At 45.5% G+C, this 26,642-nt stretch overlaps 2 protein-coding genes across 3 annotated transcripts in view; one reads left to right on the top strand and one right to left on the bottom strand.

Moving 5' to 3' along the window:
- Positions 1–7,812, bottom strand: part of DNAJB11 (DnaJ heat shock protein family (Hsp40) member B11) — a 183,018-nt gene extending 175,206 nt beyond the window's left edge. Inside the window, exon 1 of the mRNA XM_086955452.1 lies at positions 7,593–7,812. Coding sequence (XP_086811578.1) covers positions 7,593–7,660 — 68 coding nt within the window. The 5' untranslated portion in view covers positions 7,661–7,812. The remainder of the gene's footprint in view (positions 1–7,592) is intronic.
- Positions 7,813–8,417: 605 nt separating this feature from the next.
- Positions 8,418–26,642, top strand: part of TBCCD1 (TBCC domain containing 1) — a 256,809-nt gene continuing 238,584 nt past the window's right edge. For both annotated transcript variants that reach the window (XM_086955448.1, XM_086955449.1), the window contains exon 1: positions 8,418–9,158. The gene's annotated coding sequence lies outside the window, so the exon portion shown is untranslated. The remainder of the gene's footprint in view (positions 9,159–26,642) is intronic.

Below are 26,642 nucleotides of genomic sequence, written 5' to 3'. Positions count from 1 at the left end.
CGGTCGGCTCACCTCCACCTGCTGGTCGCCCCCAAAATCAAACCAAACAAGTTTGGTGGCCGCAGATCTGTCCACCTGGCCCCCAAACTATGGAATCCTCTTCCCCTGTCCATTGAGTCTAGCTGTTCTCTACTTAATTTTACCCAAACCGGTTGGTCTGCCTCTTCACACTCCACGCACTCTGTACTCTAGCGCCAGGAAACTTATGGTGTCAGTGCGCTCTATAAATGTCACTTAAGATAAGATTAGAAAGGGGTACAGACATGACTTGTCCCAGTTCACTTTTAGACCTGACACGGAGGTAAACTCAGCCAGCGTGCTCTTGATTACTGCGCATGACTGCCCGACAACCCTAAGATATATTAATAGGTCATCGGCATAGAGCGAGACCACATGTGTGCCATCTCCCAAGAGGATCCCCCATTCATCTGGAGTACTGGGTAGCGTCTCTGCCAGTGGTTCGACCGCTAGCGCAAATAGTAGTGGGGAGAGCAGGCAGCTGTGAAAAAGTCACTGTCCAAGTTTGTAAGTGTAGAAGTCTTCTTTATTAGGATAGATAGATACAGCGTCCTATCCACAGAGAACTCAGCTACAACTGACTCAAAGCTAGGCAACATGTCATGACATTCTAGATCATATAACCAGCAAGGTTCTTTTAAGGACAGGCATTGATTGTAGGCATTGCATCATATGCATTACTACACACTTGTAGGCATAACATTACTACAAAGCATTACTACACACCTTCCCCCAAACAACATATGAGGAGAAATGAACTGGAATAAAATGCAAAGGGAGATTACAAACAAAAGAAAGAAAAGAAAACAAAATAAATCAAATTTAATTATTTAAGAATATAGTGAGATAACTTAGCAGGCTTATTATGAAAGTGTGTGCTCCTTCGAAGAGGAATTTCCCCTTTATGAAGAACAGAATGTTGAATGTTACAATCAGATACACCTTGTTGTAATGGAGAAATCCTATTCAAATTCCAAATGCAACCATTTTCTAACTTGACAGCATTAAGAAACAATTTAATGACTAAGAAAGGAGTAGAATATTTCTTGCCTCCAGCCCTAAGAGGTAGCCTGACTCTAACATAATCTCCAACTGCAACCTTAGTGCGTAAAACAGCATGTCTCTTATCAAAATTCATCTTTCTTTTTAGAACTTTAAGCTTCTCTTTTTCCGCCCAGTCTTGATCACTATCAATTTCTGAAGAAACAAGATTCCTTCTCATCCAAGTTTGTAACATGTATGTGTTAGGCACACAACCCCTGAAAAGCTCAAAAGGGATCTTTTCAGTAATAGTGTGTGGGGTTAAACGATAAACCATTACCCTCTCAAACATAGCAGCTTTCCAGTCCCTACCTTGTTGTTTTACCAGTTGAATAGACTCCTTAAGTACGTGGTTAAATCTCTCCACCATCCCATTAGATTCTGGGTCGTAGAGAGAGCACCGCTTGTGGACAATCCCTTTTTGACTCAAGAAATTCTCCATCTCTTTTGACACAAGTTGTACACCGTTGTAAGTCAACAGTGACTCTGGAAGACCTTCTCTGCTAAAATTATCAAGTAGAAACCTTACAACATCTTTGGTCTCAATACTCTGAGTAATCTTTATTTCCGGCCAACGAGAAAACATATCGATTAGTACCAACATGTAAACTTGTGAGCCTTTTGAGGAAACAGGACCAAGAAGATCCAAAGCAACATGTTGCCAACAGCGAGTAGGGGCCTCACGTATTAACATGGGCTGAACCCTAGTCTTAAAAATGTCCTCACAAGCAGTACATTCTACACACTGTTGAAAGAAGACGTGTCAAGGAGATAAAAACAGAGTGGATTTCCCATGTGGTTTTGGCCAAGAAAAATAGTGGTAAACTCTGTTTATGCATAGACTTAAGGGCACTTAATGAAAACACCATTATTGACAGGCATCCCCTACCAAAGATAAATGAGCGGCTTTCTATGTTTAGTGGTGCCACAGTGTTTTCCACTTTAGACTTACGTAGTGCATGCCATCAGATACATTTACCAAAAGTGTCAAAACATTTGACTATTTTTATTCTGCCCTGTGGTGTGTACCAATTCAAAAAGATGCCATTCAGACTGGCATCGGCATCTGCTGTTTTCCACAGAGCGTTGCAAACTACGTTCAGGGGTATGGAGAGTCATGTAAGGTGCTTCCAGGATGATATCCTGGCATTTGCTAAAATGGAGGAGGAGCACTTTGGGGTTCTGCAAGAGGTTTGCAAGAGACTGTGCAAGAAAGGTCTAGTTTTATGCATTTAAAATGTTCATTGTTTGAGTCCCATGCAGATTACTTAGGACATACAATATCCATCAAAGGTGCGTTAGCCAAATAGAATCTTGTGGATGCTATCAAGCACCAGCATCTGATGACGAAGAGAAATTGGTGTCCTTTATTGGGCTGTGTGAATCCTATGGGAGGTTTGTGAAAGTTTTGCCACTGTGATGGAACAGCTAGGGAAGTTGTTAGGCAAGGATTGCGATTATGCGTGGGAAACTAATCAGCAGAATGCATTTGAGAATATCAAGCAGCGAATAGTAAATGCACCTGCCCTTCAGCCTTTTGTGCAAGGAAAAAAAGTGTGCGGTAACAGTGGATGCAAGTGCTTTCAAGCTAGTTGCTGTGTTGTCGCAGAGAGCAGGTGGATCTGAGAGTGTGGTATCATATGCTTATAAGACATTAGATGAAGCTGAACGCAAGTATTCCGTTATTGAACATGAGTTTTTAGTCTGTGTGGGCTACAAATCACTTTAGACATTTTGTGTGGGGAAATCGGTTTGCTATTGTGACAGATCAGAGAAGAAGCCAACCAGCTGAAGTGTGACAATGAAGGAGAGCTGAGAGAGGTTTCTTTGTTTCCTTTGTCTTTGAATCAGGTTGCTCTGTAAGGTCTTGTTTACTCAGGTTTGCCACGGAGTTAGCAGTAAGTGTTGGGTTTCAGGCATAATTATCACCTTTGAGCACATCAGGAATTGGTGAAGGGTGCGTGATATAATAATCAGACAACTAACCAAATTGACGTTCCCTTATCTGAATTGTCTCTTATTTTATCATTACAGGTTGCCCCTTACGAAGGGACGTTACATCCTGAAATGCATTGGGCTTTGTGTTTTTTATGTTAAATTACTAAAGTAACAATGTAAATCACACATAACACATGAATTGAATGTACATGTTTGAATTTGAAATAATATTTCTTTGAAATGCTAAATATATTGAGTGAAAAACTTGTTGTTTATAATTGTTTCATTTCATTAAATTTTGAGTAATACACATTTTGTCATGCACGTTAGAGTCCAAGTCACACGTAGGGACTTGGCCACTCCACAATAGTTCACATCATATGCCAGGCAGGCGTATGTCTAACGTAGCACACTAACAGGTTTACCCTTATTGAACCAGAAATAATCTTGAGTGCGCAATCCACAAACACTGTCTTTCGAAAAGTTGGGGTTAGACATTGTGGGACCATTGATGAACTTACCAGGTGAGATGAGGATGGCAATAATCCTTATAGACCATCATTCCTAGTTGACCGAGGTAAAGTTTGTGGAAAATGTAAACCAGTGCGGGATTGAATTTCTCATGGAAGTATTTAGTAGAGAAGGCTTCACTGAGAAATTGGTCATGGACAATGGTGTGCGATTTATTTCAAATGAGATGACACAGATTCTCCATACTCACAAGATAAAGCATGTACGTACTGTGTTATATGATCCATAACGCAATTGGGCGGTCAAGCGATTTAATCATTATTTAAAGGAAAGTATACACATGGCTGTGGCAGTAAAGATTTCTTTCTTTATATCTGTTCATAAAAGGTTGTAGGCATATAGAATCACACACCACACAGTCACAGGGGAATACCCTTTTACGCGTTTGAAAGGGAGACAACCCATCTCATTAATCTGTCCTTGGTGGTTGCAACTCACATTCTCAAAGCACAACGTTATGAATGAGAAGGACATGTACATAGCTGCCAAGATTTCAGATTGCAATGTGTGCCGTTTTCATAATTTCAGTGTAGTTATGAGTAACATGTAAACGATTTTGAATGACCCTTTCTCACAAGCAAAATCAAACAATGAAGATGAGGGAAACATATACGAAACTGCACCCATTTCAGCAATGAGATGGTCTTTAGGATCATGCCTTCAAACACCCGTAGTTACGCTAAACAGGAATGCATCATCACAAGTATAGCCCCATGTCCATCTTCTAGGAAGAAAAGTGACGAGGTGGACTGGATATCACAAGGACCAAGGCACTGTGAACATCTCAGTGTAAAAATTCATATGAGTGGGCAGGATTTCTTTACATAGGAAGAAGGGCTTTAACGACAGAACATGTAAACAAATAATGCTAATTCTGTAGTAAGCAACAGCATAAATATGACCAAAGTTCTTTTACGCTATAGGTAAATGACTGCAAGAACCATTTTATACGAGTACTACAAGGCTTCAAGAGTCACTGATCGTAGTACTCTCTAGGTAACACCATGCACATTTCATTCCATCCAGTTAAAAAGACAACAAAAAATAACATTATCATCAAAAGCCAGTACTGTTCCTCCTTAATTGTACACACTTTAACTGTAATTATAAAAAAAAGCTTCTAAAAATGTGTTTGAGCTGTATTAAAGATACTTGATCGATAAAGTAAAGAAAGACAGAAAAGTCATGATAAAAATAAACACAGATAATTTATTCATGCCAATAGACCGGATTCAGGCGAGAGACTCCAGATTTTTAAGGCTAAAAATTGCTTTATTTTGGCTGTCTTCCACCTGAAATGTGAAAACCATAACCTTTGCCTAAAATTACAACACACCAGATATTGAAGCAGCCCACTGATACTACAATAGCATACTGACTAGGAAACCAATTCATCCGTACTTGACAATAGCTCTCATTAATGTATATTTTGCCACAAGACCGAATGCCAACAGACACCAACACCAATTGAGGAAGTGCTGTTTTACACACACAAGTGTCAACTTCCGGTTGTGTCCCTCATGCTGGTTGTTTAACAGTGTTTGCCACGCTGTAGACAGCCCTGAAGGCGCTCTCTTTGAGCTGTAAATCAGTCGACCTGGAACCGGACCTTCATATCATTTACAAAGGGCTTGAGGCCCGAAAAGGGGGGCGGTCAATCTGAGAGACTACCGAGGGTAGAGGGGAGCTGCTAAGGCAGACGAGGCTGCTGCTTCAGGCGCTTCTAAATCACCCTATGCCTCGGTGCAAGTAAGTTTTCCCTCTGGCCCCACTTGTAGGGCAGGTGAATATTTCCAATCTATCAGGTCAGGGTGCCCGAGCGACGGAAATCCGCCAGAGATGCAAGGGCTGCTGAGGCGGGTGCTGCAGGGATTTCCAAAACATCCTGCCATCCTCAGTGCCAGGGAGAGTCACCTCTATGGCCATGCGTAAAGGAGAGACTACTCTGACAGCAGCGGGTTGGGCCTGTGACGGTTTCCATGCACGTTTCATGGGTGACCAAAGTGCTCAGTAAATGTTACCTACATCATTAAGGAACGCAGTGGGTGGGACATATTACTAAAGCTGGTTCCCCCACTGACCTTGGAATAGGATATCATTAAGAAAGACAACCCCAGCAAGGCCTGAAAACGCTAAGGAGGCGTGAATCTAATACACCAACAGCGCCCTTCTGTCTTCATAGCCCTTTGCCAAAGGCTGTCCAGCTAGTATTAAGCAGCTCAGTCGGCAGCCCCCAATAAATCTGTGAGCAGCACACATCTTGTGCTACCTGCCTGTGCCACTCCATTTTGTGTTGTTATAATAATTAGCAGCCAGTGCTCGGGCAGCAGCGCTTAATAGGCACATGCAATGCTAACATGCGCGACTAAGCATTTCAGTATGGTGATTCGAACCACCACCCTGAAATGCGTTAGTCTAACACCTGATGCGTGGTATTTGGCAGAGCTGCAAAGATCAGTGACAAGCAGAGCAGTCAAAAAGACAACATGGCATGGCACAAAGTTGCTCCATGCAACATATCTCTAGGTGACTTTGCAAGAATTAAGTGGGAGCAGAAGAATGAGTATAAACAAATCCTCTAAACCATCCAAGTGATGAAACCCAATAAGAGGAGTGTGATCACTCAAGATGGCAAATGTTGGAGTAGGAAGAGACTGTCTAAGCGCACTGTTGATCAGAGTGGAAAAATGCCTGTGGAATGCAGAAGTGGTACGGAACATGGTTTTATGGATGAACCTAGTGAAGCTGGCAGTGGGTTCTTTGAGCAGAATTTTTTTTAAAATCTTTTTATTAAACAAACGTCTGCATCAATATATTGCATTATCATGAGTCACATAATCGGCACATCCTCAGTACATTTATTCTTTGAGCAGAATTTGAGTGTAACTGAAAAGAGCTCGAAACTGAGAGATAACTGATTGTTGTAAAGTATGGAGGACACAGGAGGTAGAACGGAATACTCTTTATTATTATTCTAAACAAGGGCTCACAGGAAGCCAGAAGAAACGTATAAGTGCTCCCGACAGAGCGGAACGGAATCTGCAGAGCACCTCATGTGACGTCACATAAGTACTCTCCGAACATTCAGAGATGACACTTAGTGACGTGCGTTAGTAAACATGGAAAACATACTTTGCCATACAACTGACAGTGTAATGCTACCTTCTCAACACTGATGAGCCCATGACAGAAAAAGGCTCTGTAGACTTTGATAGCCCAGTAGCAAATGGGAAGGACACAAAAGCCAACCGATTAAGAATTGCGCCTAGGTCTAGAATTCTAGGAAAATATTGTTTGATGATTAACCTTTACATTATTTGAATATTGTCAAGGAGGGAGATGTGTCATGTTTTAGATACATATGTACATAACACGGTACTCTTTACCCTTCCGTTCTCGTGTTCCCATCCTTTCGCCAACATTTTCCCCTCCAGCATACCGATTGGTTACTGGGCTCGTGCCCTGAATGTTTACGTAATGGGGGTTCTACGGGTTGACATGTGAATGTGACACTTATTATTACTGATCGAGGCATGGAGATCAAAAGCTGAATAAAGAGACTCCTGCCAAATATGAGAACTTGTAACTTCTTCAATAAAATGTACATTACCACAACAACCACTTATATATTTCCTTTTAAAGCGCCAGTTACATGGCGGGACCCAGATGGATCAGGTCATGTACCACTGCTGTTACAATGTCTGAGAAAATAGGTAGTTCTATTTTGATAACCAAGTTACTACCTTTGTTTAATTAACTCAACTCCATGGTAGGAAGACAACACATACTTTACAATACTCACACTCCATAAATATAAGGTTTAGTCAAATCAGATTCTTTTGAAGACGATTGGTATCTGAATTAGCGGTGGGCGATTGACTAAACAAATGCGCACGGCGACTGACAGTCGCCCACCCACTTACCCCCTCCAGTAAACGTCTTCTGATAGCCCCATACGCACAATATGACCTGCGCCTGACAATGAATGGAAATTTGACTGATTGACTGCCCTAACCCACATTAGAGCGTTCTCTAACGCAGCCTCCCCGGCTGATGACACTCACCCTGCAAGCACCGCGAAAATGAGGTAGATGAGTAAAAGGCAGAGTGTGCACAGAGAATGCGGAGACATCCTGGCCGTCCTGCAGCCTGTCTTCGACGGTCCGGCGTACAGTTTCTGGAATTCACTAGGCTCCCGTGTTTTCAGGTTAGTTCCTAGATCTCTTCCTCTGGCCGCCGCCGTGGGTAGCCAGCAGTTGTAATGTACTGCTTAGTCTTTTTCCTGCCGGTAAGCGATTGACAAATGCCTGGTCTGCTGTCAAACACTTGCGATGGCTATAGCCATCTTGGAAAGGGGTTTACGTATAACATATTGCAAAAAAACTCGCAAAGTCAGGAACCTGACAAAAAATATAAGACTAGTGACAAGTTGTTACAATATGTTGAAAATGTTTTACCAATATCACCAGTGAAAACATTTTTAAGATAAAAATGTACTTGAGGTTTTCCTTCTACCATTATAGTGTGCTAGCATTAACTGTATTTATATAAACCAACAAATAAAGCAATATTTGATTGTCATGAATATATTCACTTTACGGGATTCAGAACAGTACAAGAAAAAAAATATAAGATGGCTCCTAGTTGATTCGAGTTTAGGAGGGGATTTGGCCATATTTAGTTTCTCATTCATTTTTGGCCAATGGGGTGTAGTAACGTCTCATCATCGTTCCCAGTCTAGCGAGTCACAGTCAAGATTATCACCCTTGACCTAGTCAGCCCAAGCCAATCAATAGGCGACAAAATTCGTCTAGCTCGTGAAATTTGTCCAATCACCGCCGTAGACATGGCAAATTACAAAACAAAGTGGGCGTGGGTATTTATAATGCGCTTGCGCGCTGTCTTTTACGACAAACTACTTCAACTGTTGAAGAAACTATAGTTGCTAGTATTTGGTGATTTCCTTTACACTAAAGAATGCGCTTCGTGTGTGCGCAATTAGTTATTTAACGTTGATTAAGGCTTTTGAAAGCGTAGCCGTCTATTCGATGGTTTAAAATGTCCACAGTCGATCAAATCTCAATAAAAGTCACGTAGTGACATTTTCTAGTTTTAAGTACCCACAAAAAACATACGAGGGCGCTTCGGTCTCTGAGTGGGTTTTCCCTACCGGGTGCGTGAGCGAAGCGACGTCGTTGCCTATGGATATCTAAAACTAGTTACGCCTCTACAGAACACAACCCTTTGGGTGACTCCATGGTCACTTCCGGGTTATTACTTGGCGCAACCCACGCTTGATTGGAAGGAGAGTGAACTGTAAACCGCTGTTTTATGCGACCATAGATATTTTTTTTCCCTGTACGAGCTGATTGCTGTTTTTCATAGATCTCCGTTTGAAGACTTACATTTGAATGAATGTACTTCTATAAACACACGACAAAGGATATGACGTGTATGTACTGGAACCAACCTCTAGACATTTTTATTATTTTTCCGAGTTATTCCTGCGAGTTGTACCTATCCGGGCGGTGGTATTCAACAGAAGCGAAAGGAGAGTTGCCTAGCAATAAGTAAAAGAGGAGGAAAACTGAATGAAGAGAAGAGCGAAGACAATTGCTGGATAAAACAAGGTATTGTGAGAACTGTAGAAGGGAAATATGCAGGTTGAAAAGTGAGACAGGATTGAGTGAGTGTACGAGGTATGTGAGAATAGGGCAGAACAGATGCCTGGAAGAGGTTAATCGGGAAGCTTCAGGGGAAGAGTAGCGATGGAGAATTAATTTCTACAACGTGAAATCAGAGTTCAAATGACTTAAGTGGAAGAGCTGAGAGGGAGAATGAAACGCAGCATGAGTAGAGTTGACGATGAGGAGTGACCAAGTGCTGTAATGCAAAATGCCGCCCTGCCAAGTTTGCCAGGTTCATGCTTGATTTGGCTGTCCGAGCTCATGTTTTTTATTTGTATTCCTTGACTTGGAGTTATTTCACCTTTTTATAAAACTAGGACAGCCGAGGTCAATACCTGTAAGTCCTTTGCCAGTAAGTCGGGAATTCTTCAATGCAGCCTGCAGAACGTTATTCTCTTTTTAGGTCTTGCCTGTCAATGCGCATGCGCATTGAGCTTGCGAGACTATGGGGGCTTAAACAGACTTTAACCAACTGGCGATTCCATGGCGATTCCTTGCAGTGCCCGTCAAATTGAAGCTCAATGTGCAAGCGCATTGACATTAAAAGCGCGTGCACATGAAAGCGACAAGGCTCCCTCCAACGGCTATCCCCACCCCAAGCCGCCAGCACCTCCCCTCTCTCTTCTCGCACACAGCCAGGCTCGCATTTCTCCTCCCCCTCCCCAGCACCTCCCCTCTCTCTCCCCGCACACAACCAGGCTCGCATTTCTCCTCCCCCTCCCCAGCACCTCCCCTCTCTCTCCCTGCACACAGCCAAGCTCGCATTTCTCCTCCCCAGCCGCCAGCACCTACCCTCTCTCTCCCTGCAGTTTCACGGCCGTGTCTCGTCTTAAACCCGCATTTGAGATCTTCGCATTCAATACTAAAACCACCGCCTCAGCCTGCACAAATCATTTAGCAGAAAGGAACGGGCTGCAACTTGCAAACTCCACGACTCCAAGCGCCACCGCCTCAGCCTGCACAACTCATTTTTTGCCCAGTGAAACAGACTATTTTTTAAACAAAATTCGCCAGCCTTCTCCATGTTTGCCAGCCCTCAGCCGCCAGCACCTCCCCTCTCTCTCCCTGCAGTTTCACGGCCGTGTCGCGTCTTAAACCCACATTTGACATCTTCGCATTGAATACTAAAAGATGTTGGATGCCTCATGTTCTTAAATGAATTTCTAATAACTAACACACATTAATTAGCCTTGTACCGAAAACAATAAATACACTACCCTAAATGTGTGGTAGTGAACGGCAGCGTTCCAATGCTGGTGAGCACAACAAAATCAAAATAAAATGGCAGCCCTCTATCTGTTTCGTGTGCCTTGATGGGGTAGGGGGCTTTGAATGCGGCTTCCCTTTGCAGGCTCAGTTTGAAGCCCTGGCCTTAACTATGCAGCCTCGACACTCGGTACAAACGGAGTAGCAGCAGAAAGGATCCGGCTGCAACTTGCAAAACTCCACGACTCCAAGCGAGCCTGCACAACTCAATTTCGCCAGCCTTCGCCATCTGTTCCCCAGTCCCCAGGCGCCAGCACCTCCCCTCTCTCTCCACGCACACAGCCAGGCTCGCATTTCTCCTCCCCTGCTGCCTTCACACACTCTCACAACCTCGCACACCCTCAATCACACTCACACCCTCACACACCATCACTCACCAACACACCCTCACCCACAACCTCAACACCCTCACCCCCTCACACACCCTCAATCACCCTCACCCCCTCACACACCATCACTCATCAACCCCTCACCCTCACACCCTCACCCTCACCCACAGTCACACACTCAACCTTCAAACTCGCACACCCTCACTCACCTTCACACCCTCACAACTCTCACCCTCACTCACCCACACCTATCATCACACTCTCACACCCCATTACCCTCACCCCCCTCATCTTCACACACCCTCACCCCCTCACCCTCACAACCCTCACACCCTCACTCATACTCACACCTTCACCCTCACTCACCCTCACACACCATCACACACCCTCACACCCCCTGACCCTCACATCCACTCACCCTCACACCGTCCAAGTCCACCCTACAACACCACCCTCCAAAATGACTACGCATCTATGTTAATGCAAGCAAAGCTTTTGCAGTGCAAATTGATGTGTACCTTACAAAAAAAATAAACTTTTTACATGGATAATATAAAAAAAGTTACTGAAGTGTTTGTTTTTTGATTCAGCGCTAACAACAGCATCAATCAACATTACATAGGTCTCTATTAGCTTCTGAAACAACGCTTCACAACATTAATACATTTGAAGTGTACAATATTCACGGAGAAAATATGAACACTTCTAGGCATCATCACAACAACTCGCACCCACTCACACCCTCACACACCATCACTCACTAACACACCCTCACCCACAACCTCAACACCCTCACCCTCACACACTCACCCGCTCACCCTCACACACCATCACTCAACATCACCCCTTCACCCACCCTCACCCAGTCACACACTCAACCTTCAAACTCGCACACCCTCACTCACCTTCACACCCTCACAACACTCACCCTCAAACTCTCACCCTCACTCACCCACACCTATCATCACACACTCACACCCCATTACCTTCACCCCCTCAACTTCACACACCCTCACCCTGGAGAAAAAATGATCACTGATGGGCATCATCACAACCACTCAGCCTCACACACCCTCACTCATCCTCACCCTACCTCACATCCTCACACACTCTCACAACCCCTCACACACCCTCACACCCTCAGTCACACTCACACCCTCACACACCATCACTCACCAACACACCCTCACCCTCACTCACAACCTCAACCCCCTCACCCTCACACACCATCACTCATCACCCCCTTTCCCCTCACCCTCCCTCACCTTCACCCACAGTCACACACTCAACCTTCAAACTCGCACACCCTCACTCACCTTCACACCCTCACAACACTCACCCTCAAACTCACTCACCAACACCTAACATCACACACTCTCACACCCCCTTACCCTCTCATCCTCACACACCCTCACAACCCTCACACATACTCAGACCGTCACCCTCAATCACCCTCACACACCCTCACACCCCCGGACCCTCACATCCTGCGAAGCACTGGAGAGGAAAGTAGATGGCTTGGGGGAGAGAACAGAAGCTTTGGAGAGCTCTATTGGAGAAATGAAATCAAACCTAGATGCAGCCGAATCAAAAATCCAAAAATTACGGAGGGAAGGGGACACAATGAAAGATAGAGTGGAATCGCTAGAGAACTATTCACGCAGAAATAACTTGCGCCTTCTTAAGATCCCGGAGGGAAAGGAAGGCGGAGACGTTAAAGGCTTTATTGTTAAATTATTGAAGGAAGCCTTAGACCTCGAAGAGTCCGCAGAGGAGTTGGATAAAGACATACAGAGAATCCACCGCGACCCGTTCCGATTAAACTCCGGCAGGACGAAGCCTAGGAAAATCCTTATAAACTTCTTGACGTATGCCCTGAAAGAGAAAATTCTCAACGCTGCGCTTAAACTTAAAACCACAAAAGGTCCTGATTTCCCCTTCGAAATTCGCTCCGATCTATCCAAGACTACGCTTGATAGGCAGTGGGAGCTCGGCCAGAAGATGGATAAATTCAGAGCAGCTGGTGCAACGGTCCAGATGAGGTTCCCGGCTTTTCTGCGCATTTATGTATAACAATAAGATGCACAATGTCAGATCACCTTATGAGGCAGATGAACTCCTGGAATCCATTTGTAATCACTCTCAGGGTAAACTTTAAATGAGCAGAATCATCAATCATATTCTTCTCTTTATTTCCCCTGTTTACTTCATTCTCGCTTGACTTGATGTATCATTGTTGAGAATGTAGTTGGAAGTAAGAGTTGATTAAAAAAAACCCTAATAAACAAATAAATAAAATTAAAAGAAGGATAGAGAGAAAAAATGAAAAAAAAAGGAAAAAAAGGGAAGGGGAGTAAAGAAAATAATCATCTAAATAAATAAATAAATAATCGAAGATTACTAAAAGGGGAAGCAAATATATGTAAGACCCTACACAGGTTAATGCACAGGGCATTTGTTAGTTTTTTTTTTTTCTTTTCTTTAAGAAGAGCACTCCGTGGTGTGGGAGGAGAAGGCGCAGCTTGGCGCGAAGCCGGCCATACATCTGGTCGGAGTAAGTATGGGTGGGTTCTCCAAGGGGGGGGGGGGGAGCTGGAGGGGGGGGAACACAAAAATGCAAAACTATCCTCAGGAGTCTGGCCCTCAAATTAAGATTTTTCCTTTAAATCATTCAATTGCCACTGATAAGACAAATAAGGCTAATAAAGGTAATAACATCAAAGTGAGCAGGAGGGAAGCGTATACTAGGGAGGATGTAGAAAGATGACCTCAGTTCAGTTCCTAACTTGGAAAGTTAATGGTCTGCGTGTGCAAGGGAGAAGAGAACGTATTTTACAATACTTGCGGGACTCCCCAGCGCAGATCATTATAATCCAAGAATCACATCTTTTAAAAAGTGAGGCCAATACAATACTAAAAAAACAAAAGTGGATTGACAAATTCATCAGTACTGACCATAACGCTAATATAAGAGGAATCCTTTTAATCTGCAAAAAAACAGCAAAGGTGCAGATCCTCAACTTTAACGAGGACAACAGTGGAAGATGGCTTCTAGTTAAGCTGTCCATCAATGGGTGGGTGTGTAACCTAGTCGGATATTATGGCCCCAATATAGATGATCCGTCTTTCTTAGAAATAGTCAGGAACAACTTAATGACCACTACGGAACCTATAATATGGACAGGGGATTTTAATGTTATACTGAATCCAAGACTAGATAAATCCACTCACCACAGCGGATATAGAAGTCATATCCACTTAAAGCTAGACAGTCTCTCAAAGCGATTATGGAACAAATAGGCTTGGCAGATCTATGGAGAGAAAAAGCGGGTAACAAACAAGGTATATCCTATAGGAACTTAAAGTATAAACATACCTCAAGAATTGACTTCGCCTTGTTCAGCTACTGCCTCCAAAATTCTATTCCTATTATCAAGTATATACCCTCCCACCTATCGGATCATTCAGCTCTCTCATTTACGCTAAAACTTCCAGATCAAATTAAACATCCCTCTTGGTCATTTAAGCGCACTATTTTACTGGAGCAGGAGGAAGTGACATACTTAAAAACCGAAATTAGCATGTTCTTGGATATCAACCTTGGCTCAGCCTCTCTCGATACGGTTTGGGAGGCTCTAAAAGCATACTTGAGAGGTTGTATTACAAATAGAGCCTCCTACCTGAGGAAAACTTATATATCGAAAATTCAAAATCTCGAACAAGAACTAGAAATAATTGAGCAGAGACTCGGGGGCTCAATTGGGTCACTTCAAGATCAAAAGAACATCTCTGATCTGAGGAATCAGTTAGAAAACATTTTACAAGAGAGAGTAACAAAGAGATGGGAGGCGAGTAAAATCTCAAACTTTGAATTTGGGGAAACAGCGGGTAAGATCTTGGCTTGGAAGGTTTAGGCTGATCAAGCTAAAAGCCATATAAGAGGAATCAAGGTTGAAGGTGAAAGCGAACTCAGGACAGCAAATCAAGAAATTAGTACGGTCTTCAGGGAATTCTTTGAGGAGATTTACAGGGAAGATATCCTTGACAACCAACAGGCAAGAGATACATGGTTAAATCAGATCGCTTTACCATCCCTTTCACTTGCACAACGCGCGGGGATTGAGATGGATATCTCCGAAATAGAAGTAAGGAAGGTCATCTTGTCACTTAAACATGGCAAAGCTGCAGGTCCTGATGGACTTCCTGGAGAACTGTACCGTACCTTGGTCGATGCAATTGTCCCCACTTTAACGGCCCTCTTCAATGATATTTTGAGGGAGGGTCACAACCCCCCTCGATCATGGAGCGAGGCCACCATAGTATTGATTCCCAACCTGGCAAAGACCCAACTTTATGCGGGTCATACCGCCCAATATCACTACTGAACAGTGACTACAAGATTTTTGCTTCCATTTTAGCAGCCAGAGTGGGTTCAGTAGTGGGTGAAATTTATACACCAGGACCAGAAGGGCTTCATCAAAGGTCGCCAGCTTTCTGATCTAACGTACGACCTTGTGGGGGCAATGGACATCGCCTCATCCTTCTCCCTTCCGCTGGCAACACTCACCCTAGATGCGGCTAAAGCCTTCGATAGGGTAAATTGGCCCTACCTCTATGATGTACTGAGGAAGTTTAACTTTGGGGAGAAATTTGGCCGCACTATAGAACTCATGAACAACTCACCATCTGCACGGCTCCTAATAAATGGAACACTGTCTGAATCATTTGGGATGTCGAGAGGCACTAGACAGGGCTGCCCGCTTTCCCCCCTCCTCTTCAATCTGTATATTGAACTATTTGCGGAAGTCCTAAGAAGAGATGAACTTATTCCATCCTTCAGATTTGGGGAGTGGGAAAAGCGGGTAGCTCTGTATGCAGACGACATCCTAGTTTTTACCTCAGATCCGGAGATTACATTCCCAGAGGTAATAAGGAGAGCTGAAGAGTTCGGCCGGATCTCGGGCTATGAGATTAACCCAAGCAAAACCGACATCATGGCTTGGAACATCCCTGATCTACGGCTAAAAATAACCAATTCAATGAGATACCTGGGTATTCGGATAGTGGAAGATGTCAGCAAAATCGCTCAAGTTAACCTCGAGAGAGTGTCTAATGAAAGTAAGAAATTATTAAAATCTTGGTCCAATCTCCCACTGACTATCCTTGGTAGAATAAGTCTGATGAAGATGTCCATCCTTCCCAAATTTACTTTCATTTTTAACTCCATCCCCCTTGCATTCGATAACGTAGCCTTGGAGAAATGTCAGAGAGAGCTGAATTCCTTTGTTTGGTGTTATAAATCGGCAGGAGTGGCATGGAAGAAATTGAGAAGGAGGAGGGAAAAGGGGGGCCTGTCTTTGCCCGATTTACAATATTATGCGTGGGCATTCCAACTGTCTCACTCAAGAATGCTCCTAAAAAAATCCATCTAATACCTCTATTGGTCTCATGTTTAACGCCATGCTGATTGGAGCTGGTTTACCAACTAACGGATACATGTTTAAATATGGCGATCAGAAATATTTCAAAAAAGTAAAATTAAAAATTCTTATGTCCCAAGCGAAGATATGGTCACATATAAGGAGGAAACTAGGCTTACCATACTACTCTAACTCTGCACCCATTTGGGATTCTCCAGGGTTGCCGCTTTGTCTGGAAGACAGGCTTGCAAACTCGTTGAGACTAGGAGGAATATCAACATGGGGAGATTTATTGGTAGGCGAATCCTTGAGGCCCTGGGAGGAATTACGGGATCAACTGGGTTCAGAGTTTTCGTGGTTTAAGTTCTTACAATTAGACAGTTGGTTCAAAGCACTGGTCAGGTCTGGAGTAACTCTTGGGAAGTGCAGTATCACTGAAGAGAAATTGGTAGCTAGATCAGGAGGAGGCAAAGAAGTCTCGCAGTGGTACTGGAGCCTGTTAGAAGAGATAGATGGAGAATTCATCCTCCCGGAACAACTATGGGGTACAGAACTTGGAGCCCGGAGTATCGAATTCTGGCAGAAATCCTGCACCCTGTTATATAAATGTGTTAAACCTGCATGGCTTCGGCGTAATCATTTTTTTACGATACACCGAGCTTATTTTACACCTCTAAAACTGTCTAAATTCATCCCAGGGAAGAAATGCAATTAATGTAACTGCATCGCAGCTTCGGACATCCACATGTTTAAAGAATGTCCAAACATACTACAGTTCTGGAATGAGGTAAAAGTGACTTTGGACTCTATCCTCAATATCTCGATTTCTATTTCACTCCCTTTGATAATATTTGGATGGGATAACAGCATTAAGGGTCATGCAAGGACATTTCTGTTTTATGGAATACTGCTTGCAAGAAGGGAAATATGCAAGGTTTGGATAGAAAACTCGGCACCAACACATGCAAACTGGTTATCATCTCTCTATGCAACCTCTAAAACAGACATGTTGAGATCAGGTGGCCCACGCAACCGGGCTTTTTGGAATTTTTTGGTTCAGTGGAGACAGTAACCAGGGTTTTTTTTTTTTTTTTTTCCTCCCCGGTCCAATGATTATGCCTTAGAACTCCAAGAACTAGGCCCCCCTCATTTGGTCCCAAGGCTAGTTCAACTGGTTAAACATTAAGTTTGGAGTCATTACCCGCTTTCTCTTCGGGCCATCTCCTGCAGATTCTCATAAATCGCGTTTTCAGGAGCAGTGGTAAACTTGCACCTTAAGTTAACACGCGCATGGCAGTTGGAGGCTGAATAAGAGGAGGGTCCAGGCAAATGAGGATAAAAAAAAAAAATCAAAAAAAAAAAATTCACGGAGAAAAAATGATCACTGATAGGCATCATCACAACCACTCAGCCTCACACACCCTCACTCATCCTCACCCTACCTCACATCCTCACACACTCTCACAACCTCACACACCCTCACACTCTCAATCACACTCACACCCTCACACACCATCACTCACCAACACACCCTCACCCTCACTCACAACCTCAACCCCCTCACCCTCACACACCATCACTCATCACCCCCTTTCCCCTCACCCTCACACACCCTCACACACCCTCACCCACAGTCACACACTCAACCTTCAAACTCGCACACCCTCACTCACCTTCACACCCTCACAACACTCACCCTCAAACTCTCAGCCTCACTCACCAACACCTATCATCACACACTCTCACACCCCCTTACCCTCACCCCCTCACCCTCACCCCCTCATCCTCACACACCCTCACACATACTCAGACCGTCACCCTCGATCACCCTCACACACCATCATACACCCTCACACCCCCGGACCCTCACATCCACTCACCCTCACATTCACACCGTCCAAGTCCACCCTCCAACTCCACCCTACAACTACAATACCACCCTACAACTCTACCCTCCAACTACAACTCCACCCTCAAACTACTAGTCCACCCTCCAACTCCACACGTAAATAGCGTAAAACAATTAATAAAGGTGGCTTCATACGTATACTTTGCCAATAATTAACATACATACTACTTTATAGTCATTCAAGTGGTATTGAAAACATAACATTTCTTTTTGATTAAAAAATACATGTTTTGAAAAGTATAAGCTTACACTCCATAAGTATTGCTTTAAAATTGTATAGTACTTAAAAAAAACATAGATAAGGAATTGCTGCTCAAAAGCATCAAAACATGTAGGTTTCAAACTATACAGCAAATATAGCTTTTACGTACCATTACAATAAATACGAATATTTAAAGGTGGTCGAAATTCACAAAGTATACGGAAAACAAAAAAAAATGAAAACATAAATACAATTTAAGCAACACAAAAACACAAGGAAAAATAAAAGAAAGTACCGTCTAAATAACACATTGTCAACTAAACAAATATAGCAACATGTGGAAAGAGTACATCCCAAAACTTTTTCTTTGTGACATACATTACATAAAAGTAAGCAAAATACATTAAATAAGGAAAATTAGAAACATTCCATAAAAGTACAATAGGTACATACACAAGCCAAGTACGATTGCAAAGTAAATTCTTTAAAAAAGATTACTAAACATTACAAAACTTACTAAATATATATATAGTAGAGAAACACTAGGTAAACAACACAAAAAAAATATTAGATTGACAACTTACCTGTCAAACAACGCGGCTACAACGCGGGAAGCACGACGCGCCTGTTCCTGAAGATCTGGAAGTTTCCCAATTAACGTGACGCAATTGCAACGCTACGTAAGAAAACTTTGCAATTTGATTGGACGGAATACACGTCAATCAAAATGCAAGGCAAATCAGCAAAATAAACTAGAACGCTAACCTAAAAAACACAGGTAGCGTTATGGCACAGGGTAGCGTCCGCCATTTTTACGCGCAAAAAAAAGGGAAAAGGGACTAATTCTAGGACTATGCCAAATTCCGTACTCAAAACGCACACACACATACAAACTCACACAGCCACACACACAAGCTCACAACAACACACACTTATAGTCACCCCCACTCACTCCCCCTCACACCCTCACTCACCCTCACACAATTACCCTCACACACCATCACCCCATCACCCTCACACCCCATCACCCTCACACCCCATCACCCTCACACCCCATCACCCTCACACCCCATCACCCTCACACCCCATCACCCTCACACACCATTCACCCTCACACACCATTCACCCTCACACACCATTCACCCTCACACACCATTCACCCTCACACACCATTCACCCTCACACACCATCAATCACTCACACAATAACCATCACACACACTCACTTACCCTCACCCAATTACCCTCCCACACCATCACACCCCATCACCCTCGCACCCCATCACCCTCACACCCCATCACCCTCACACCCCATCACCCTCACACACCTCACTCAATGCCACAGCGACACTCAACACCACAGCACCACAGCAACACTAAACGGAACAGAACCACTCAATGCCACAGCATCACTCAGCGCCACAAAATCACTCAGCACCAGAAAATGCCACAGCACCCCACAACGCCACTGCACCACTCAGTGCACACTCAGTGCACAGCATCCATCAACGGCAAAAAAAAATGCCACAGCATCACTCAACGACACAGAAAAAACAAAAGCCAGAGCATCACTCAACGCCACAGCATTACTCCACACCACAGCATCACTCAATGCGACTGCATCACTCAACGACACAGCATCACTCAGCACCACCAGAGCATCACTCAGGACCACCACAGCATCACTCAGCACCACCACAGCATCACTCAGCACCACCACAGCATCACTCAGCACCACCACAGCATCACTCAGCACCACCACAGCACCACTCAGCGCAACCACAGCACCACTCAGCGCAACCACAGCACCACTCAACGCAACCACAGCACCACTCAGCGCAACCACAGCACCACTCAGCGCAACCACAGCACCACTCAGCGCAACCACAGCACCACTCCGCGCAACCACAGCATCACTCAGCGCAACCACAGCATCACTCAGCGCAACCACAGCATCACTCAGCGCAACCACAGCATCACTCAGCGCAACCACAGCATCACTCAGCGCAACCACAGCATCACTCAGCGCAAACTACAGCATCACTCAGCTCAACAACCGCATCACTCAGCGCAACCACAGCATAACTTAGCATCACCACAACGTCACTGGTTCAAATATGTTCTCTCAATGTTTCAAGCTTTATTACAAATGTCAAACAAGCATTTACAATGCAACGGTTTCGCCTTTGGAAAAGTTAGAGCTATTGGCAATGTAAATGACAATGCCATTTATTTATCTGTTTTCAAAACCAACACATAAATACAAATTTTGTCATTTACAATGCCAATAGCTCAAACTTTACCAAAGGCGAAACCGTTGCATTGTAAATGCTTGTTTTGCATGAAATGCATTCTCACATCAAAAATGGACACGAGGCAGCATTTTGCAAAAATATATAATGCTAAATGACAGATTTGCATTTTGCATAATTATGCATCACTTTGCTTACATGTCCCCCCAAATTTAGCGTAATTACGTCTAAGCAAAGTGCGTAAATTTCGTACATCACGGCTGAGAATTCGTCTGGCACCCGAAGACGTGCCCTGTAGCCTCTGTACATGTAGCTCTCTGTGGCTCGCAAATTTCTGTCCTGAACTATCTATTTCGGATTGGAGCTTGTGTCCTGGGTAACGGCTGCATTTACCCCCAAAGGGATCTTACTGGCACTCAAATAGACCTGCTGCATACATCTGCCTTGGCCAGGTGCATTGACCTGCTCAGCTATCATACTGGTGCTGGAGCATGTGACCTATATGTTGCACACTGGGCTCTGTAACAGGCGCACTAACCTTCAGAGCTATCTTTCTGCGCTTGAGCCTGTGACCTGCAGATCACTAACAGAAATGTACAGTAGGTGCATTGACCTCCTCAGCTATCTTACTGGTATTGGAGCATGTGACCTGCAGATCGCCTACAGGAATGTACAGTAAGTGCACCAACCCCCTGAGCTATCTTAGTGCCTTTGGTTCTTATGAGCTGCACGGTGCACACAGGCCTCCCTCTGTGACCAGTGCCCAAACGCTGGAAGTGACCCGAGCCTCCCTGCAGCGCTGGAGGGGCCCAGCCCGGCCTGGGGGCAGACAGGGGCCATCTCTCGCGGCCCACGGGTTGTTGATTAACCAGTATTGAATTCACGGAGTGCCTTTGGACCCCTCTCCCTCCAGGAAACAAAAGCTGGTGGGAGGGGAGGGCTGTTCGGCCCTTATGTCTGGAGGGGAGGGGTGCAGGGGCTCTGGGCTCATGTTTCCCCTGCTCAGTCTCTGCTCGCATGGGGGGCGGTTTCAGACTTCTGTCCCCTTTGGTGGCCCTGCTGACCAGGCGGGGTCTCCATCTGTCCCCTCCTTGCCTCGGTCCTTACCCGCGTGGCAGGCTCCTGGTCCTGGAATTGATCCCAGGGTCCCACTGTGCGACAGTCTGGTGGGGGTGGGGCGAGCAGAGTGGGGTGGACAGGCGCGACACCGTCCTCCACAGGGTTACACACCAGGTGACCCCGCGTCACCAGGACACACCCTTCCCAAAGGGCCCTTTCCCGTCACAATCTTTCTCCTCCGGCGTGGTAACTGAGAACCCAAAGGGTCCATTAACAGTAAAGCAGGACTTCAACTCGCAGAATAAACTGACTTGTTTAAGGAAACTTCGGGAATAGGGCACACGCGCACCTTATAATGGCGAAGAGCCAGGCGACCATCTACTTCGGCGCTGTTGCTTCTCTTCGGGTATTAATCTAGCGCCTCAAGGGGCACCCAGGCGCTGACTTTACCCAGCATAACTACAAAAAAACGGTTAAAAAAAATAAATATATATAGTGCTCCAGTCCATACCACACGTCTGCTGATTCTAAGCACTGATTTAACAACCATTAGGACTGTGACAATCAGCCTCGCTAATGTTTAACCTCATGACCTGCTGCCCCCCGCCCCCGTCCCAGCAGCAAACACTCAGCGGACTGGGCTGTCTCCAGCCCGAGGGGGGGGGACTGGTGTAAAAACATCACCTGATGACCTTTTCACCCAACGCACAACTTACTCCGCTTTGATCTACGTAATTTGCAGATTTTCTTTCAGCTGCTCCTGCTCAGCGACTTCAAAAGTAAAACAAGGAATGAGGGATGCGGCATGAGTTAGTAGGAGTGACGGGCGTTTCTCCGAGCCATTTGTCAATGACCTCGGAGAAACATGGTGGTGTGGAGCGCTCCTCTCTTGCCTTCCGAGATCGTAAGGCAAGAGAGGAGCGCTCCACACCACCATGTTTCTCCGAGGTCATTCACATATGGCTCAGAGAAACGGCCATAATTTTTTGTATTGAGGGGCGTGTTTAGGTCAGACTGGGACCTCGGCGAGAGGGAGGGTGTAACGCCCACCACTAGAAAAGGGGCGGGGCTTAAAAAAAGAGAGAAAAACGCCCCCGAATCGCGTCAAGGCGGGCCCTGAACTCAGTGACGCTCCTCTCCTCCAATGGCTAGCCAGCATTTACGAGGCCAGCCAATGGAGAAGAGGGGCGTGTTCAGGCCCCCATACTACTAACAAAAGATTTCGGCTCCGCCCACCCACTGCTTACGCAGTGGGACGGTAGCCGAAACCTAAAAAGATGTTAATATTTCACTTCTGTTCTTGGATTTTCGTCATACTTAAATACACTGAACATAATCTTCACTAAAGTTATTTACAAAAATTTAAGTTATTGGCATTATAAATTACAATCACTTTTATTTAAGTATTAATTATTTAAAAAAGTTAAAATCCATTGATTATTAAAATATCAATACATCCAAGTCACGTAAACACAAAACATCACTCACCATCAAACCATTGGCCTAACACCCCATCACACTCTCACACCATCACCCTCACACACCACTCACCCTCACACACCACTCACCCTCACACACCACTCACCCTCACACACCACTCACCCTCACACACCACTCACCCTCACACACCATCAATCACTCACACACCGTCAAACACTCACACACCTCACCTTCACATCCTCATAACACCTCAGCCTTACACCCTCACCCATTCTCACTCACCCTCACCCTCACACATCCTCCCTCACCCTCACACACTAAAAACCCTCTAGAGCACTCACACTCACACATCCTAAACACACTAATTTCCTCAAAACCTCACTCAAACACTCACTCACCTACCCTCACACCCACAAACTCCCTCACACACCCTCACTCACATTCACGCCCTCACACCTTCACACTCTCAACACCTCATATTAAACACACCCTCACTCACCATATACACTCACACATCCTCACTCACCCTCACACACTAAAAACGCTCTAGAACACTCACCATCACAAGTCAAGTCAAGTCAAGTGATTTATATAGCGCGCTACATACCCAGAGGGTCTCAAGGCGCTTGAAGAAGGGTGGGGAATTACTTGTCGAATATCCAAGTTTTAAGTTGCTTTCTGAATTCTAGGTGGTTCTGAGTGAGGCGAAGGTGAGAGGGAAGTGAGTTCCAGGTTTTAGCTGCCAGGTAGGAGAAGGATCTGCCTCCCATGGTGGTTTTGTTGATGCGAGGTACAGTAGCAAGGGCTTGGTTGGAGGATCGTAGCTGGCGGGAGGGGGTGTAGAAGGAAAGTCGTGTGTTGAGGCATTCGGGTCCAAGTTCGTAAAGTGCTTTGTGTGCGTGGGTTAGGAGGTGGAAAGTAATCCTCTTATTAACGGGGAGCCAGTGGAGGTTTTTCAGGTGGCCAGAGATGTGGTCTTTACGCGGGATGTCTAGTATGAGTCTGGCTGAAGCGTTCTGGATGCGTTGGAGTTTTTTCTGGAGTTTTGCGGTGGTACCGGCGTATAGGGTGTTTCCGTAGTCCAGGCGGCTCATGACCAGTGCGTGGGTGACCGTTTTTCTAGTTTCGGTGGGGATCCAGCGAAAAGTTTTTTTGAGCATGCGAAGAATATTGAAGCAAGATGATGAGACGGCGTTGACTTGTCTGTTCATAGAGAGTGAGGAGTCCAGGATGACGACAAAGTTCCGTGCGTGGTCCGTCGGGATGGGTGCTTTTCCAAGGGCCTCTGGCCACCAAGAGTCATCCCAGGCGGAGGGGGAGGTACCTAGGATAAGGACTTCTGTTTTGTCTGAGTTCAGTTTTAGACGGCTGTGCTTCATCCACTCGGCTACTTCTTTCATTCCTTCATGTAGGTTGGTTTTGGCGGTGTTAGGGTCTTTGGTGAGTGATAGTATCAGTTGAGTGTCATCAGCGTAGGAGATGATGTTGAGGTTGTGTTGGCGTGCGATGGCCGCGAGGGGGCTCATGTATACGTTGAAGAGGGTGGGGCTGAGTGAAGATCCTTGTGGCACGCCGCAGATGACTTCAGTGGCTTCTGATTTGAATGGTGGAAGGCGGACTCTCTGAGTTCTTCCGGCAAGGAACGAGGTGATCCATTCCAGTGCTTTTCCTTGGATTCCGATGTTTCTGAGGCGTTGTATTAAGGTGCTATGACAAACTGTGTCAAAGGCTGCGGAGAGGTCGAGGATGATGAGGGCGACAGTGTCTCCATTGTCCAGTAGAGTTCGAATGTCGTCTGTTGCTGCGATGAGGGCGGTCTCAGTGCTGTGTTTGGCTCGGAAGCCGGACTGTGAGGAGTCGAGGGATTTGTTGGTTTCGAGGAAGGCGGCGAGCTGGTTGTTGACAGCTTTCTCGATGACTTTGGCCGGGAATGGAAGGAGCGAGATGCGGCGGTAGTTTTTGAGTTCGGTGGGGTCAGCTGTGGGTTTTTTCAGAAGGGCGCTGAGTTCGGCGTGTTTCCAGCTTTCTGGGAAGGTGGCGGAGTTGAGGGAGCAGTTGATGACGTCTCAGAGGTGTGGTGCTATGATGGAGTCTGCTTTGTTGAAGATGTGGTGAGGGCATGGGTCAGTGGGGGATCCTGAGTGGATAGAGTTCATCAGGCGGATGGTGTCCTCAGTGGAGATTGGGTTCCAGTCATTAAGGATGTTCAAGGGGGGTGAAGGTCCTGCAGAGGGTTGGGTGGGTTGGTCTTCGGGTCGGTTGTCGAAGCTGTTGTGGATGTCTGCGATTTTGTTGTGGAAGAATGAAGCTAGGGAGTTGCAGAGGGCTTGAGAGGGGGTGATGTCGTTGGAGTTGGCTGAGGGGTTGGTAAATTCTTTGATGATGTTGAATAATTCCTTGCTGTTGTGGGCGTTGTTATCTAGTCGGTCTTTGAAAGCGGCTTTCTTGGCAGTCCGGATCAGTTGGTGGTGTATACGGGTGGCGTTTTTGAAGGCGTCCTTGGTGCTGGTGTTTGGGTCTTTTTTCCAGGCCTTCTCAAGGGAGCGACAGAGCTTCTTAGATTTCTCAAGATCATCTTTGAACCAGGAGGCGTTTTTGCTGCCTAGTTTGATTTGACGTTTTTTCAACGGTGCTAGGATGTCGGCGCTGTTGGATAGCCATTGGGTGAGGTTAATGGCTGCTTGGTCGGGGTTTGAGGAGTGGGCAGGGGGGGTTTGAAGAAGCGATGAGGAGATCTGGTCGATGGTGATTTTGTTCCAGTTTCTTCGCAGAGTGGGTTGAGGATGGTTGTGGGTTGTGGTCTTATTGTAGATAAAGTGAACGCAGCTGTGGTCCGTCCAAAGGAGAGCTGTGGTGTGACTGAAGGAGACATGTTTGCTGGAGGTGAAGATATGGTCGAGTGTGTGACCTGCAGTGTGGGTGGGGGTAGTGACCAGTTGTTTGAGTCCGAGGTTGGCGAGATTGTCCAGAAGGGTGGTGGCGTTGCGGTCATTGGTCTTTTCCAGGTGAAAGTTGAGGTCTCCCAAAAGAATGTAATCCTCGGAGGGGAGGGCGTGTGGGGTGATAAAGTCAGTGGTGTCTTCACTGAATTGTGCACGGGGTCCTGGTGGCCTGTAGAGGAGGGTGCCTCTGAGTGTGGTCTTGGGGTCGGTGTGGATCTGGAAGTGAAGGTGTTCGGCGCTAGTGAGATTGACGTCTGAGCTGGTTGAGATGCGGATGGAATTCTTATGGACGATAGCGATGCCTCCTCCTGTTTGGTCGGTGCGGTCCTTACGGATGATCTTGTAGCCTTCCGGGATGGCAATGGTGATGTCTGGGGCTGATGATGCGTTCATCCATGTTTCTGTTAGGAAGGCGACGTCCGGAGAGATGGTGTCTAGTAGATTCCAGAGGTCGATGGCATGCCTGTGGACCGAGCGGGTGTTGAGCAGGATGCATTTTAGGTGGTTTGTGTCAGATAACTGTTTTGTGTTCGTGGATAAGGAGTTGTTCTTGGTGCCGTCGAACTTGCAGGAGTTGTAGGAGAAGGGTCAATGGATGTGTCCAGGAGC

Source organism: Lissotriton vulgaris, chromosome 2_1 (assembly GCF_964263255.1).
Source record: "Lissotriton vulgaris chromosome 2_1, aLisVul1.2, whole genome shotgun sequence".
Taxonomy (NCBI): Eukaryota; Metazoa; Chordata; class Amphibia; order Caudata; family Salamandridae; genus Lissotriton; species Lissotriton vulgaris.
Note: the sequence above shows the minus strand (reverse complement) of the source record. Positions and strands in the feature narration are given on the sequence as shown.